This window comes from Eucalyptus grandis, chromosome 1 (genome assembly GCF_016545825.1).
Source record: "Eucalyptus grandis isolate ANBG69807.140 chromosome 1, ASM1654582v1, whole genome shotgun sequence".
Lineage (NCBI taxonomy): Eukaryota > Viridiplantae > Streptophyta > Magnoliopsida > Myrtales > Myrtaceae > Eucalyptus > Eucalyptus grandis.
Genome location: NC_052612.1, coordinates 50,926,615 through 50,943,727, shown reverse-complemented (window position 1 = coordinate 50,943,727; position 17,113 = coordinate 50,926,615). Strand labels below are relative to the sequence as shown.

At 42.4% G+C, this 17,113-nt stretch overlaps 5 protein-coding genes across 5 annotated transcripts; 3 read left to right on the top strand and 2 right to left on the bottom strand.

The window, feature by feature from the left end:
• The first annotated feature begins 5,404 nt into the window (after positions 1–5,404).
• Positions 5,405–6,582, top strand: LOC104425360 (putative methyltransferase DDB_G0268948). Its single transcript, XM_010038041.3, has 2 exons — positions 5,405–5,696; positions 5,807–6,582. The coding sequence occupies exons 1-2, from the start codon at positions 5,547–5,549 to the stop codon at positions 6,446–6,448; spliced, it is 792 nt and encodes a 263-aa protein (XP_010036343.2). The 5' UTR covers positions 5,405–5,546; the 3' UTR covers positions 6,449–6,582.
• A 1,065-nt stretch (positions 6,583–7,647) lies between these two features.
• On the top strand, positions 7,648–8,927 carry LOC104425361 (putative methyltransferase DDB_G0268948). Its single transcript, XM_010038042.3, is given in 3 exon segments — positions 7,648–8,054; positions 8,142–8,181; positions 8,184–8,927. Coding segments are annotated over 3 exon segments (804 nt in total). The 5' UTR covers positions 7,648–7,904; the 3' UTR covers positions 8,798–8,927.
• Positions 8,928–9,651: 724 nt separating this feature from the next.
• Positions 9,652–12,794, top strand: LOC104425362 (GPN-loop GTPase QQT2). Its single transcript, XM_010038043.3, has 7 exons — positions 9,652–9,779; positions 10,171–10,340; positions 10,432–10,561; positions 10,660–10,886; positions 11,052–11,342; positions 11,956–12,161; positions 12,248–12,794. The coding sequence occupies exons 2-7, from the start codon at positions 10,245–10,247 to the stop codon at positions 12,525–12,527; spliced, it is 1,230 nt and encodes a 409-aa protein (XP_010036345.2). The 5' UTR covers positions 9,652–9,779; positions 10,171–10,244; the 3' UTR covers positions 12,528–12,794.
• Positions 12,795–13,071: 277 nt separating this feature from the next.
• LOC104427442 lies at positions 13,072–14,175 on the bottom strand. The gene is made up of 3 exons (XM_039302493.1): positions 14,150–14,175; positions 13,680–14,062; positions 13,072–13,363 (listed from the first exon to the last, which is right to left on the bottom strand). The coding sequence occupies exons 1-3, from the start codon at positions 14,166–14,168 to the stop codon at positions 13,340–13,342; spliced, it is 426 nt and encodes a 141-aa protein (XP_039158427.1). The 5' UTR covers positions 14,169–14,175; the 3' UTR covers positions 13,072–13,339.
• Positions 14,176–14,411: 236 nt separating this feature from the next.
• On the bottom strand, positions 14,412–15,427 carry LOC120287550 (probable mediator of RNA polymerase II transcription subunit 26b). Its single transcript, XM_039300385.1, has 3 exons — positions 15,065–15,427; positions 14,786–14,857; positions 14,412–14,654 (listed from the first exon to the last, which is right to left on the bottom strand). Exons 1-3 carry the CDS (start codon positions 15,425–15,427, stop codon positions 14,412–14,414), a joined length of 678 nt encoding a protein of 225 aa, XP_039156319.1.
• Positions 15,428–17,113: the final 1,686 nt, after the last annotated feature.

Below are 17,113 nucleotides of genomic sequence, written 5' to 3'. Positions count from 1 at the left end.
ACACAGTCTCCCCAAAACATTTTCGGAATTGAGGCTTGATACTTAAGAGCACGGGCAACTTCTAAGAGATTGCGATGTTTTCGTTCAACTACCCCATTTTGTTGAGGTGTATAAATGCAAGAACTCTCATGAAAGATGCCATGTGATGTAAATAGAGAAGAACACTCATGATTAAAGAATTCACGAGCATTATCAATAAGAATCCATTGTACAGATTTGTGAAACTGATTCTTAGTTAATGCAAGGAAATTTCTAACATGAGAAAGCACTTGTGCTTTAGATTGCATCAAGAAAATCCAGGTAGCCCATGTATAATCATCCACAATTGTAAGGAAAAAAGAGACCCATATCGATGTGGTGTATGATATGGTCCCCAAATGTCCACATGTAGGAGAGAAAAAGCCATTTTGCTTCGTGGGGTACTTTGCGAAAAAGGCAATTGAGATTGTTTAGCTATTGGACAAATATGACACTTTGGATGAGGAAATGAGGCATTATGGCCTAAACGGTGATGGAGCAAAATATTTTTATTAGAATTGGCATTACATAAGATGCATTTATTTAAAGGTAATGAAACATTGGGATTTTTGGGAAGTGTGGCCCAAAAATAGAGTCCCTCTTGAATTCTACCCAAGCCCATCAGTTTCCCAATCAAAATGGCTGAAATAAGCAGGTAATAGAATTAAAAATGACCCTATAGAAATTGTCCTCACAAATTTTTGAGACAGAGATAAGGTTAAATTGAAATTCAGGAATAAACATGACATTTTTCAAGGTGATGGATGGACTGAGATTAAATGTTCCAATTTTGGTGACCGAGGTATCATTCCCATTTGGAAGGCGGACTGAAGTAACATGAGAGGATTCTTGAACATCGGAAAGGAAACGTTTGTCCCAAACTATGTGATCACTAACACTAGAATCAATAATCCATGCTTAAGTTGAAATAGAGCTTAAGCAATCATAAGTACTTGTATAACCAGTTGCCTTATCCTGTGATCCCAATTGGTTTAGAGCTCTCATGATTTATTAGAATTGACCATTACTAATGAGCTGGTGAGCTTTAACATTCGTTGCAATGGAAATATCATTTTCCTTCCTTTCTCTATCTACCGGCTTCCCATGTAATTTTCAACAATTATCCCATGTATGATTGGGATGCTTACAATAATCGCAGAATTTGTCTTTTCCTTTGTTGGTATTTCCCCCATGGGATTTACTTGAGGATGTAGTCGAATTATGACCATTAGATCCCCTCCATGCAGCTGAAAACGTGGCTTGTTATGTGCCATCAGGTCTACGCTTTGCCAGATGTATCCCAGACTGTCGGATCGTCTGGTTAAACTATAGCCGTCGGATCCATAGATGAAATCTCTGTCGCTCACTGGAAAGGGAGTCCACAAAAGGCCAGAGCCATCCGATCAGCTGATTAAATCTTGGCCACCTATTCCAGTTGAATAAAAGGACTTGTCTTCTCCATTTGCTAACCCTAGAGCTACTACAACTGCAGCTCCCGATTCACCATGGCTTCCATGACCCAACTTTTCCCACGGCTAACTTTTGCTCCGGCATTGCCTTAGTTGCGAGGATGACACAATCCCTGACTTTTAGGTACTCTGAGGAAGCCAAGCACTGTGACTTTTCTTGGACCGCAAGCTAATAAATCCAGCCAAGCGAAGGTACGGGTTCCATGGCGAGGATTTGGCTGCAAAACGGTAAGTAACTTTCGTTCAAGATGAGTAGGAAAGAAGTTACCTCCTCCCTCTCCCTTATCGCTCGGTATTGTGCTAGGGTTGTCTCGGGTCCCTCCAGTTTTTCTTTGGCCATCTCCAATTCGTTCCATAGTGCTGACTATTTGTTGAAAACGGTAGAGATTTGTTGAAAACGGTAGAGATTGAAAGACTCCCTTGTCTTAATTTAGATAGAGCCTAGGTTATGCTGAAAATTTTGGCTCGATCAAGTTTTCCGTACATTTCCTGTATATTTTCCCATATTCCTTTAGCATCTTCGGTTGGAGGTAGTCCGGCGGCAACTTCTGGGGTGAGGCACTTGCCAATCCATGTCCGGACAAGCTAATTACACTTTCTCCAGTGGCGCACAAGGCGTTCATCACTCGGAAGTGGAACTGTTCCATCCATAAATCATTGTCTTTTGTGATCAGGGCCCGACAAAACTCTCGTGACCAAATGTAATAATTTTTCAGCCCCGACAACTGCTGAGAGATGAGATAGAGCTCCGGTCCGTCCGCGGCGGAGGTGTAGAGGGGGTCTCTAGGTTCAGGTCGATCGCCAATGATGCCTGTGAAGGGAAGAAATCCGAGTCCATAAGTCGGGTACGGATTTGCCCCAAATCTTGATGAACTCAAACCGATTTGACTCGAGAAGGGCCAACTCGTCCCATCGGAGTTGGACTCATTACTAAAGTGCGAATCTCCTCCCCTGGCCCGCCATTGACTCTCTTGGCAAAACCAGTGGAACTTTGGGCTAGATTTATCTAACTCATCTTGCCCGAAATAGGTTGAACTTGGATTGGAACCCATTGAACATATGGGCTCGGAAGGAATTGGCCTGAAACAAAACCCTGTCGCTCCTCATGGATCGGCACTTGATTCTATTCTCATGTCTGGTTTTCTGTCACTAGATCTGATTGTTCATCCGAAGGTAAGTCACCCAATCCTTGGATGCTAGAAGAAATTTCTAGATTTTGGGATGTGCCAGATTTTGAAGTTTGGTTTCTCGGCATTTTGTTTCCTTGTTGATTTAGTAAAAATTGCAGGCTTGATGTGGAAAAGAAAGAGAACATATGAACATAAAAGTTTGGACGAAGAAGAGAGGAAGACGAAAAAAAGGAGTGGAAGCTAGAAGAAAGGCTTCAATACCATGTCAAAATATTAGATGGAAACAAGCTAAGAGTTGGGAAATGTGTTTTCTTTCTCTACAAATCAATTGTACATCTTACAGCTCTATTAATAAAGTACAAGCCCGAACTAATTAAAGAAGACAAATATACAAAAGGAGGAAAGAATAATTTCCCAAATATACAAAATTCTAATTTTCTCTAAATATCACAATTAGATCAACAAGGATCAATTGTGATCAATTATGGGCAACAGTATCTTCAACACTTTTGTTTGAGAAGACAACGGGAAGGGTGGGGGGACTTGTCGGGCTTCGGGGCTCCGAAGCAGATTCCACTGGGCCGGGCTTTTATGGACATTGGGCTCTAGCTTTAATGGGCCAGACTGAATCTGGGCTTCCTGTTCTGGGCCCAAATCGTCACCTTTCCTTCATATCAAGGAGAAAGGAGACCGTGGCTGTCATCAAATTATCAGTCCGTTTGTTTGTTTAAAAGAAAATTGTTTTCAGTAAAATTAATTTTTGACTTTTTCAAGTGTTTAGATAACGAAAAAGTAATTGATTTACGAAAAACATCTTTCATGAACTGAAAATAACAAGTTTACATCAAAAGGAAACATCTTCTCTTTCTAGTAAGAATTAAATCATATTCCCTAAACCATAACCCAAATGAAGACTAACTTCCTTGGAATGATTCTCAGGAAGAAAAAAATTCTTTTATTATGAAATTTTCAATGACGATGAATTTGCACGTATCATCATTCAAAAATTTATGATCCACCTATTAAATATGGTTGTTAGAGTAACTTTATCTTGAATGATCTCTCTCTCATGAATCCACGCACATCTACATGTGCACATATGATCAGCCCTTATTAATGGTTAATATATGTCGAATGTTTCTTACTGTAAATGATCAATTCTAGGCTATTCATATCAGACTTCGATAGATCGGAGTTCCCCAATTTTAAGAGACGTGGCTTTGGCTGGTGGGCTTGCTAGACCGTGGGTGTGTCTGTTGGCTTGCTGTCCATGTTTCATCCCTTTTCTCTATTGCTCTCTTTCCAAATTCATTGTCTCTTTCCTCTTCCAAGCCTCTTGACGTCGGAACCGGCCTTCCCGATCTCCGCTACTTTGAATTAGCCCCATCAAGGGCTTCTTTCTTATTGCTTCTGGGCTCTCGTGCGAAATCAATGTTATCGACAACATTTCTTCAATTTTGCTTATCTAATTTGATCAAACACATACAAAATCACGGACATATATAGAAATCACTCGTTTTCTTTCTCATGAGAACACATCCATATATCAAATTTACTAGTGACTTTCATTTTAAATTTCCAATTTGAAGTACATAAGAGTCGAAATGTCGTTTTTTAAGGATCATTACCACGTACTAGCGTCAATCATGCGATACTTGACTCCTAAAAGATAGGAATAAGCATGTTAGATGACAAACTCAATTTGTGCAAGAATCGGTGACTTTTCATACCACATCACACCAATGGTGTTATTTCTGATCGTGCAAGACATCACAAGCGAAATAATTGGAGTAAAAAAGCCCATAAAAATTGAGCGGCGGCTTGGCGTGCACGTTCTCCTCAACTCAGTGCCTTTTTGTAGGGGAAGTCTGCCTATACTTCTTTAGTCAACCGCTGTCGTTTGTTTATCATTAGAGTACTTGGAGAGGACGACCAACGCTAGTGCTCCTCTCTGAGTGGGACCTTAAGGATGTCGCACTATTGCAGAATGTTTGTACCACATCATAAGTATTTCTCGCCATCCATGGCCTAAAGGTCCGAGCTTGATAAGCTTGTACTGTAAATCTATCAAAATGCTAGCGGTTAGAAAGTTTTATGTATGAAAGGTACGTTGTATTTAGATAATGCAGCACGTGCCATTCAAAGGTATGACTAATGATGTAAGTTGAAGTCAAGAGACGTGTGGGCCTTTACTACTAGCTAGGTCCCCCAACATTAATAAATCACACTAAATAAACAAGATTAAGTAGGATCCTGTCACCGAATCTCTCTACAGTACGAATTTAAGTTACATAAGATAAAACTCAAATTGTTGTAGCACCGAGTACACAATAACATGAGATAGCAAATGAATAAGAAAATGCAAAGTTTCTTACTTCCTATTAAGTATACTAATCATATGACGGATACCATTTGATGTAGCATACTTTACACTTACAATAAATCACAATACAAAAATTTTGTAGATCAACTTTCAAGCTTCCTACGATAATTTGTTCATTGTATAATGCAGCAACCATAACATCAAACATTTAAAGGAGTACTATTCGCAATTGGCTTATTTAAACACCCAACATGTCGATATTAAAATTCCACGAAAGTTTCAGGAGCTTTTTTTTTCCCCTATCTAGAGAAGTCAAGTGCGTAAATTACAAGATTAAATTAACAAAAAGGGTAAATTCCTAAAAAATAATTTCAATCAGTAATTCGTATAGCACTTGAATTAAAAAAACCCATTAAAAGAACCTATTTGGCTTCCTAGTTGTGGACTAGAAAGGATGGAAAAAAACGACCCGGCAGAAGGAAGCCCGCCGGATGCTTCTCAACGGACGGTCTCTCCCTCCTATATTTGCGATGCGGAGCGGTTGGAACAGCTTCTCATTCCAAAATCCGCACAGCAAAAATCACTTAGCTAGAGAGAAAGAGAGAGATGGCGGAGCTGTTCGTGAAGCAAGCCCAGCAATACGTGGCGGCTCGGCCGAGCTATCCGCCGCAGCTCTTCCGTTTCATCGCCTCCAAGACGCCCGCCCGCGACCTCGCCTGGGACGCCGGCACCGGCAGCGGCCAGGCCGCCCAATCCGTGAGTACCATAGGCTTGTCGGGCCGCATTTTCCATTTCTTTGGCATCAGTCCTATTGCTTTCGATCCGCCGGGTCAGACCGTAAAGGAGTCGTGTCATTTTTCTTTCAGCTTGCGGAGATCTACGGCAATGTCGTGGCCACGGACACGAGCCCGAAGCAGCTCGAGTTCGCCCCGAGGCTCCCCAACGTCCGGTACGAGCTCACTTCCCCGGTCATGTCGATGGCCGAGCTGGATCGGAAGGTCTCGGCCGCATCGAGCGTCGACCTCGTGACGGTCGCGCAAGCCCTCCACTGGTTCGACCTCCCCACTTTCTACCGCCAGGTGAAGCACGTCCTCAAGAAGCCCCACGGCGTGATCGCCGCGTGGTGCTACACGATCCCGGAGGTCGACGGCCCAGTCAACTCCGTGTTCCGCCGGTTCTACTCCGTGGACTCGAATCCGTACTGGGACCCGGCCCGGAAGCTGGTGGACAGCGAGTACAGGGGCATCGATTTCCCGTTCGAGCCGGTCGAGGGGATGGAGGACACGGGGCCGGTCCGGTTCGTGACGGAGAGGACCATGGGGGTGGAGGATTTCCTCACGTACATAAGGTCGTGGTCGGGGTACCAGACGGCGAAGGAGAAGGGCGTGGAGCTCCTGAGCGGCGACACGGTCGAGAGGTTCCGGCGGGCTTGGGCGGATGACGGCGAGGACAAGAAGGTCGTCAAGTTCCCGGTTTTTCTCAAGATCGGAAGGGTGGGCAGCGCGTGAGAATCGCGCTTACAAATTTGGCGTGCGAATAAAATAATGCGGCGTGCGAATAAAATAATGTGGGGCTAGGAGCCTTCATTTGACTTCTGCATCACATTATTTGCAATGGCGACACCTTCCCATTTGACCTTAAACGCCCATGTCAGCTGACTTTAATTTACGATAAGATTAGTATCACGAAAAATCCCAAATTTATGCATTTACTAAATTAATTTTTTGGTTATTAAAAATCCTAACTTAGTACACTTTTGACAAATTTATCTTCCCAGTTTCAATTAATTTTTATTGAATTGACAAGTATACTGATTGAGGATTTTACTCTCCGTTTGTCATATGTGTACAAATTTGTGATTTTTTTATATTAATCCAATTTAATGGAAATCAACAGATATAAATTTATCACAAATATATTAGTCTAAGATTTTTAGTGGCCTAAAAGTTAGACTCCAATCATTTCACGGAAAACAACTTTCGAAAGAACTTTTTCCGAATTTTCCAGTGTTTATTTTATGGAAAATTAATTGGTTAGAGAAAACATTTTCCATCAATAGAAAAAGTATTCTAAAATAGGGAAAAACATTTTCCCCACTAACTCTTTCTTATCTCACACCCCCTTCTTTGTCCTTTTATCTACCTGAAACCAACCAAAAAGAAGAAGAAAGAGAAAAAGGAAAAATAAAATAAAAAATAAAAAGATTATTAAAAGTAGTGCACGAAGGAAAATCAAATGAAATTTTCCATACTGAATGATGAACAATATTTTTTAGTTTATTTTCAAGTTTTAACCAAACATGGAAAAATATTATCTTTTCCTAAAAATAGCTTTATAGAAAACATTTTTCAATAACGCCATATTTTCTGTGAAATGAATATCTAATTTAGGGTAAATTTATTATAAATATATTAGTTAAGAAATATTTATGATACTATCGGCCGTGGTGCTCCGCCGAATAAAGAGGCTCAGATTATCATTGCCCAAAGTGGAGGTCCAAAACCCATGCCAAGTGTGATGTTGGGGTGCGTGGGTCCTCCGCTAACATCACTCAGCCTTTACCCGCCTGGGCAGTCGCGTATAGAGTTTCCTAGTATAAAAAAAAAATATATATATATATATATAATTAATAAATTAATTTGAGATAAATTTATTATAGATATATTATTTTGGAGTTTTTCCTAATATAACCCTCAAAATTATCAACATCTATTATTTTAACCAATGACCATCAATCAAAGCTATCTGGAACAGAGACCTTTCCAATTTCTCTTTTGCAGCTTTAAGGTCGAGACAAGGAACATGTGACGAGCGACGAAGAGGGCCGATCCGACACGGTGCTGTCGCTTTCCCAGATGGACCACTCCGCTTGCATAATGGAGATGGAGTGAGCATGCGCAGTTGAAATGGTTGAACTCCCACCTCGTTTCCTCGTATCTGCCTGCACGAGAGAGAGAGAGAGACATGGCCGAGCTGTTCGGGAAGCAAGCCCGGCGATACGCGGACGGTCGGCCAAGCTACCCGCCGCAGCTCTTCCAATTCATTGCATCCAAGACGCCGTCTCGCGACCTCGCCTGGGACGTCGGCACGGGAAGCGGCCAAGCCGCCCGATCCGTGAGTTTCCTCGCCGTCGATTGCCGTCTGTTTCGCTATCTCCGGAGTTTTAATTTGCGGGGCCATAGTAAGTCGTGTTGATCTCAGCTTGCAGAAATCTACAAGAACGTCGTGGCCACGGACGTGAGCCCGAGCAGCTCGAGCTCGCGCAGAAGCTCCCCAACATCCGCTACGAGCTCACTTCTTCGGTCGTGTCGAGGGCCGAGCTCCAGCAGAAGGTCGCCGCGGAGTCGACCGTCGACTTGGTGACCATCGCGATGGCCCTCCACTGGTTCGACCGGCCCAATTTCTACCGACAGGCGAAGCGCTTGCTCAAGAAGCCGGACGGCGTGATCGCCGCGTGGGGCTACACGATGCCGAGGGTCACCGGCCCGGTCGACTCGATCTACGAGGAGTTCTACTCGATGGACTCGAACCCGTACTGGAGCCCGACCCATAGGGTGGTGATCGACGAGTACAGGGACATGGATTTCCCGTTCGAGCCGGTGGAGGGGATGGAGGACACGGGGCCGGTCCGGTTCGTGGCGGAGAGGGCGATGGGGTTGGATGAGTTCCTCACGTTCGTGAGGTCGACGTCGCCGTACCTGAAGGCGAAGGAGGAGGGCGTGGAGCTTCTGGGCCGCGATGTCGTCGAGAGGTACCGGCGGGCTTGGAACGAGGAAGGCGGCGAGGCGGAGAAGGTCGTCAAGTTCCCTGTTTTTCTCAGGATCGGCAAGGTGGGAAATGCGTCCTCCACGGATTAGGATGAAAAGGCCATTCTTGTGCTCATTTCTGGAGCGCTAGTTCAGCAAATTTTATGCTGCGTTTCTACACAAATCTGTTCGGTTTCGAGTGAATAATCGGTATACATGGTGGTTCAGGTCCTTATTTGAATTTTTTTTTTTCCTCCTGAATTGTTCTCAAGCTTAATGAGGTGAGGTCAGCCTTTTTAAGAGGGTCGCAAGAGAAACTGAAAAATAGACAAAAGAGACTGGTTATTTGCAATGCCAAAAATTCAGATTTTTCTCAAAATCCGAAGCAATTCGATCTAGTTATTTTCTAGGGACAAACCTAGAAACGTAATTCTCAAGATGGGTATAATGTTTTTGTCGTTTTATTAGCTAATATGTAATCGTCTTATCTCATGCGGCTGATCCAGAATTCTTTTTACACGTGAAATATGATTACAAGAATAAATTGGAAGAATAATAGATTTTAATAGCTTTCAACCATACAAGCATTGACACATCAATAAGGACTTCTCATGCAAGGTCAAGTGGATGTGAAACATTAAAAAGAAGAAGCAAATCATACTACAGAATCAAGAAATTTTGAAAGAAAAATGTTAAAAAGATCCATAGTAATTTCTTTTGCCCCCTTTATAACACTTCAAGATAGTCATTTATTCATCTTCTACAAAATAAATGCACTTCAAATATTTTCATAGATGAGAAAAAGTATTTTGTATTCATTTATTTCTGTTAAAGATATAATCAGTTTTTTTTTAAAAAAGCATTTTTTAATTATTTATTTTTCGTGGAACGAATAGTCCATTTCGGCCAAAAATTTGCGGGCCGGTCGGGCGGGCTTTTCGGGCTATGCCGCCACCGCCGGGGCATCATAAAGGCTTTTCCAGTCTCGGATGCTCGGTCAGTAGAACCTCCCTGAAACAAACGTTTTGCCAAAACCCTCCCGCTCTCTCGCTCGAAGGAGGTGGACCTGCGATTTCGGCGACGAACGGTCCGAGTAAGCTTCCCCCCTCCCTCCTTCTCTCCTCGCGCGCTTCGCGTTCCCCCTCCCCTGGCGCGGCGGCGGCGGCGGGGCGGCGGCGGCGGTTAAATTCCGCCGCGCCGGAGCGAGGCTGAGTAGTCGCCTCCGTTGTTTGGTCCTCGGCTCTCGGTGTTCCGTCCGCCGATAGGAGCGCACGGTTTGACGGAAACCTAATCCCTGCGACGGTCGTCTTTTTCTTGAGCTCTTGTACGGGGGCGAAGCTTGTAATGGGGTTGTTTCTGGAATCGCGGAGTTTAGTAGTAGGAGGGACGATGTGTCTAGGTTTTTGATTAGCGTCGGGAGCGACGCTTTGGTAGGTTCTCGAGCTGCTTCCAATGACCGAGTGTTCGTTTTTGTTCTTGATCAGTTGACTGGGGAGCAGAGCAGAGCGGAGCGGAGCGGCGTTTTCTCCGGAGCTAGGTCGGCGCGAGGTTTCGGATAATGGATGTCGATTCCGGTGCTCAGGGTATGGACATCAAGTCTGCTGATGAAGGCGCTTCGGTGCCAATGGACACCCTAGACTCTTCGGGCGTGGAGGTGGGCGATTCTTCTCCGTCTCGATTGTTAAGCTTATGCGGTTTTTCTTTGGCTTGATGTGTCCTCATGTTACTTTCGATGCTGTTTGAAGACGAAGGGAAAAGAAAAGGAGGAACTTAATGAGTCGCTGGAGAAGTTGAACATTGCGGAGTCGTCGCCTGGGCAGCTAGGAATGCCATTCAAGAGAAAGCCTGTCATCATCATTGTTATCGGCATGGCAGGTGAGTTTTTTTAAAGTCGGCTGCCTCAAGTTAGTGAAATTGTAAATTTTGTTCTCTTGTTTCTAGCGAGTACCTTATTGATGATATAAATCGTGTAGGCAGCGGAAAAACGACGTTTCTGCACAGGCTTGTTTGCCACACGCAAGCCTCGAATATCCGGGGTTATGTCATTAACCTTGATCCTGCAATAATGACCCTCCCATTTGGTGCCAATATCGATATAAGAGACACCGTTAAGTATAAAGAAGTGATGAAGCAGTTCAATCTTGGGCCTAATGGCGGCATTCTCACATCACTTAACCTTTTTGCCACAAAGTTTGATGAGGTAAAACTTAGGAAAATAAGTAAATGTAGACCGTGTTTGCCTTGTACAACTTTCCATTAGTTGTGTTATATCGGGTTGCCATTGTCACGAGCTTCTTCTTCTTCTTCTTTTCCAGTTTTTCTTTATGATAATAATGATCTCGTGTCTTCTTTATCCAAATACCAGGTCGTATCGGTTATTGAGAAGCGAGCAGATCAGCTTGATTATGTTCTAGTGGACACTCCAGGTCAAATTGAGATTTTCACGTGGTCTGCTTCAGGAGCCATTATAACAGAAGCATTTGCTTCCACCTTTCCTACTGTTATTGCTTATGTAGTTGACACACCTCGATCAGAAAGTCCTGTTACTTTTATGAGCAATATGCTCTATGCTTGTAGTATCCTCTACAAAACCAGGTTGCCTATGGTGTTGGCATTTAATAAGACTGATGTGGCTCAACACCAATTTGCTTTGGAGGTAAGTTCTCTTTTGCTTCTTTCCTCTTATATATTAAACACTGAGCTGGAAACTGCCTTTCTTGGATAAACGCTTTAATAAGTGTTTATGTGTTGTTCATTTGCTTGATTGCTTGAATGACGTTGTTCACATCTTACGCCGAATAGTGGGTCATGTGCATCAGATTGGAATCTCCGACTATATTTTTACTTAAGCTGTGAAATGATCCAGAGTAGAGAAACTTGATCCCCCGATTATTTAGGGAATTGAAATCACAACACTTGAAAGAAGCCAAGTTACATCTGTAGACAATGAATTTACTAGGACGAAAATTTTTAGGAAGAGGTAGGAACAATTAATGTCACCCCTCTTTTCCAACCTCTTCATACTTGTGAAGTTTTGACTTACATGGTTGTGCCAATTTTGTTGTCTTCTGTATCGTGTGCCCTTCTTTGTAGGTGTGGCGTAGATGTCCACTGTAGAGTACGCTGCATATCTTATAGTTCATAAGACTCTTGATTTTAATTGTGAAGAAGTTGGAATAAGATACAGTGTATGAGTAAAAGCTTCTGTTCCCTTTTCAATGAGGATACGTCGCTGTAGTAAAGAATGCAAATCTTTCTTGGTGTTGCAGTGGATGGAAGATTTTGAGGTATTTCAAACAGCGCTTGACTCAGATCACTCTTATACATCAACATTAACCCGAAGTCTTTCACTTGTGCTGGATGAGTTCTATAAGAACTTGAAATCAGTTGGAGTTTCTGCTATTTCTGGTGCTGGTATGGCTGAATTCTTTAAGACCATTGAGGCTAGTGCTGAGGAGTACATGGAGAACTACAAGTATGGTCTTTAGTACTAATTTTCAGTTTTTGTAGCTTTACCTTAATATTCTTGCCCGTTTGACTGTTTATTATCTATTTGTGTAGGGCTGAACTTGACAAGAGACGAGCAGAGAAACAGCGCTTGGAAGAAGAACGTCGGAGACAGAACATGGAAAAGCTGCGGAAGGATATGGAGAAAACCGGGGGAGAAACTGTGGTTTTGAGCACAGGGTTGAAGGATAAAGAAGGAAAGAACAAGGATTTGATGGATGAGGAAAACGAAGACGAAGAGGAGGAAGATGTAGACGGTTTTGAGAGATTCTCTGAGGAGGATGAAGATATAATAGATGAGGACGATGAAGAAGTTGGGAGATTCTCCTTTTAGCACCAAATCCCTGTGATGAAAACTTTAACCCATTGACTATATGTATAGGATTGCCAGTGGCTATTGATCACCCTCATCTACAGGGTAACAGACTTCACATTGTCTCGGTGTAGGTGCGTGGAGTGTTTTGGTCTTAGCTGTGTATATCCGACAGATGATAACTTTGAACTTTCGTCGTTTATTTTTGTGGGGGGCAAATGCATGTGATTGAATCTGTGCAATTTTCATGCCGTGGTAATGAAGTGACAATGTTTGTGTTCCTAGATACTGACGACTCCCAAGTGAGTAGATTATGGAGCAAGTAGAGACGGTCTCATCCCAGAGTCGATTTTAAATCCAAAATGTGGTCTCTGTATGCATTTGCAGGATTTGTGGACGACGCTTCCTCGTTAGCGTGTATGTATCCTGTAGCAACATTAATTAGGCTGTAGGAAATGAATTAACGATGACCAATCACTAGTTTTGATTTCCTACAAGCAACAGATCATTGTGCCCTCGTGACTAATGAGTTAACTGTTGCATATCCAACTATGTTTTCAGCTGATAAAGAGGACAGACATATGCAACTGTCATCTGTCATCGGAAATTCAGAATGTAGTGTCTACACTGTCTGGAACAAGATCGCTGTCCCTGCAGATTTTGCAAAAATTTCCGCCTATTGAGAATAGAATGGAGAAGTCCTCTGAAGAATGTTCTTCACAACCACGGGATTTAGCGCTGTCCATTCGTCTGCTGCTTATGAGATCTTTCGGTGGTTGAGCGTCGAGTCGTATCGCTTGCTGCCTGCTTTGGGAGATGGGGTAAGTTCAAATCTAGTATAGCCCGCTGCTTCTTGGCTGTCCAGGAAAAAAAAACAGTAATTGCATGATTCCGAAGATTTGAGAGTTCATGGAAAACCTTAATTTCCTCCACCTGGAGTAACCATTAATTCCTAGACAAGATTCTGCAGAGCAGTGTTCAATCATTTGGCAAGACAATGAAACTTTTCTAAGCAAATCTTTTTTGGTTCGTGACCAAACCGGCGCGGGCTAGGATTTGTTTTCTTTTCTGGCTAATGAAGACTGAAACTAATCCTTGCTGAAGGATGATGGTAAAGTAACAACTGCTAAATAAGCAGTGTAATCGCCAGATTTATTTGCTGTAATCACTTACTGTTTGCTTCTCGCTGATATCGCTCTTGGATTCTCCTCTTGGCGGCTTCAAATTTGATTTCCATTGCAACCTCCTGCAAGAACTTGAGCTTCTGAGTGAACAGAGATCCATCGTTAGTTTTTCGAGGCAAAGATAAACCCGAAACTCGAGACTTCCGTTCCTACTTACATCCTTTTGACCGGCGAGTCGTCTTTTGCTACACACGGCGACTTTGTTCGGCTTTTCCAGTTGAGCGTTTCTTTCCTTATCGAACTTCTCCGACGTGATCTCGTCAGGAGGAGTAGTTCTCGAGTCACTTTGCGCGGACCCGTTGGGCTTCACAACCTGTAGCTTCTGCTTCGGTTTCTGGATCGCAGAGTTCTTCTCCCTAATGTTGCAAGGATCTGCACAAAAAAAGTTCAGCTTGCATTAAAAGGCATGGCAAGCAACAGCAGCTGAAAAAGCCATGCGCTCTATAAAAGACTGCTTACTTCCATCAGGATCCACCATAGCTTGCCATTGTCTGCAGCGAAAAGGATCAAGAAGTGATTATACAAGAACTGGATCGAAGTGTAAAAGAATCCAAGCTTTTAGACACTGAATAAAACCAAGTTGCTGAAGCATCTATGCCAAACCATCAACCAGGCATTTGGTATGCCAAACAAGGGTGTTTCTGACTTGGATTATACAACAACCGGATCGAATTATTTGCAGTTCCCAGAAATAATCATCAATTATCAGTACAAACTGGTTCTAAAGATTCTGACTTTCGTCAAGGAAAAGATTTGCTTGATTAGCAGTCAGTGTGAGATTTGTTCTATTTCTTCCTGTGACAGCACTGTAAATGTCATGTTTTTCAGGAGCTAATTCATTCTTGTACGCTTGACGAGAATGGTAAGGAACACCATACCCTATGATGCCGTGCGCAAGCTGAGCAATCTGCTTCGATCTGCAGTTTCTCCGGAGACTGTTGACACTTATGCCGATCTTGGTCGTCTGCAGATGGTCAATTTTTAGGTACTCATGGTTGACAAGCGAAATTGGGCGAAAAATGACAAACAAGATGCTCAAAAGCCTATCTGGCATTGTGTTTTAGGAACTTCATACGAAAGGGTATGCACTCAAACCTCCAAGATATCCAGAGTAATGGCCATCGACTGAAGTCTTCGCAGTGATTCGCACAGTGCCGAAGCAGACTGCTGAAACGAGAAACAAAACAAGTAAAAGATCGCGTGTGCTTCAAGATTCTCAATGATCAATACAGCAGCTAATGGTCTACGCGCATGTCTGTTGCCGAAAATTTATGTATATCCGAAATCGATGATGAAGAACGAACAAGACATCGGCAAGAACAGATCGCCATGCGAAAAGACGGTACCGATTCAGAGTTATATTAGACTACTGACCTCGAGTCGACTCTTGTCCAAGACCTGCTTGATCCTCAGGACTTCACCGAAGACTCGAGACCGCTCGTCAGTCTCATCGGCGAATGCCCTGGCCTCGCCACAACTGCAACAGCTCTCCTTGTCCATGCCCACCGCTTCTTGCTCGACGTCAACCCCACTGTCGCCGTTCGCCTCGCTTTCTTCACTCGGGGCATGCCGGCCAGTCTCGCACGAGTACAGGCGTTCCATGATCCGTCCCCTCCGCGACCGAAAATCATCCGGGAGATCGTGGGCAGCCACTGCGATCGCATTGTCGATGAATTCGAAGACGTCGGCGTTCGTCCCTCGGAAGAACGCTCTCCAGTAGTCCAGTGACTTCGACATGGCGGCGACGACTTCGGATGAGCGTGCCGGGAGCAAGAAGCGATCAAGAAGGAAAGTTGACGGTACAGAAGCGTTGGAGGAGAGAGTTTAACTCACTTCCCTAGTTGGGTTCGTTGCAGATGTGGATTTCCAGTCCAAAGCCATATCCGTCTTCTTCAGTTTCGAAATCTTGCGAAAGGAAACATCACCGGATCGCTCGTATCCAACGCCCTTATCTTGATTCTATGAGGAAGCACGTTTCCTTATTTAATGTCATGCTTGTTTAAGATGAACCCTTAAAGAAAAGAACAGATAGCACAAGGAACCTCAAATTGAAACATCGTTGACAAATTTACCTCGAACTAATTTTTTAATTACAATATTCTCCATTAGTTTTTGTTAAATTTTATGGTCAAATTATTGACTTGGATGATATATGACTGTACTAGTTTGAGGTTTTAGGTGTGCTAATTTATGATTTTTCGTAATATTAATCAAATTTAACAAAAATAAATAGAGGATAGAATTTTTAGTGATAAAAAAATTAGTTTGAGGTATATTTATCGCCAATGTATTAGTTTGGGATTAATTTGGATTAAATTTGTCACAAATATACCAATCGGGGTTTTTCATCTAAAAAAAGTAGAAAAAAATTTAGATTATGTTTGGAGCGCATTGATTATTGACATTTGTCTAAGTCAATTTTCGTATTCTAAAGGGAAAGAAATTAAAAGCTTATGGCACTTGAGACACATTATTAGCTTGGATATGAATATTGTTACGTGAAAATAACTAGAATTTCAAATTTATCTTTGATTTCATATTGACCTTTAATAATTTTTAATAAATAAATAAATAAGCTATAATTTCGAGTTCATGTTTAAATTTTGAGTAAATATCTTAAAAGCGAGGTAGAATGGATTCTTGAGTGGAGCCACGTTACCTCCCACGACTTTTTACCTCCATATATTTTATGGATGAAAGCCAGTGCTCTTATTTATTTTTATTTTTTGGGGGGGGTGGGCTTTTTCACATAATCCATACATAAAATCCCAATACTTGGAAGCGGATACGGTATCGTATTAATAGCAAATGTTCAGTTGCACATGACGAAAATATATTGAACCTGACATTAGTTTACATCTTGCATCTATTCACAAAGTTGCCATTTTTTCTTTCTAAATTGCCTTTCCTTGATTCTAACTCGGCTTAGAATGAACCTATTCGATAATCATTTCTACTGTTCTACACAGCTGGCAAGTGGTTAAGCACTAGGGATGGTAAGTATCAAGGTGGGAAGGTCACCTAAAAACTAATCATCCTAGTAGTAAGTAGATTTCAGATTAAAAACTTGAAATCTACCTTGGTAGAGTTGGTTTGATCTTTTGAAATAAAGAATTGAACTGGTTGACTTTGGAATCGATCCACCCAATTTCAGGATCAACCCGGGAGTCGTTCTACATTTTTTTTCCTTCTTGTTTTCAATCTTTTTTAATCAAGCATATCATTTTGTACCTGCAATGTAAAAATTTCCCATATAAAAAATAAATAAAAGACAAAATAAAGTACTCCAACATAACAAAGTAGAAACTACTTAAGTATAAGAGATTTAAGCTCAGTTTTGAATCAGTTCAAAATCGATATCACCCAAGAACTAGTTTTGAAATTGACTCAAAACTAGTTATACCCGGAAACTAACTTTGTAGA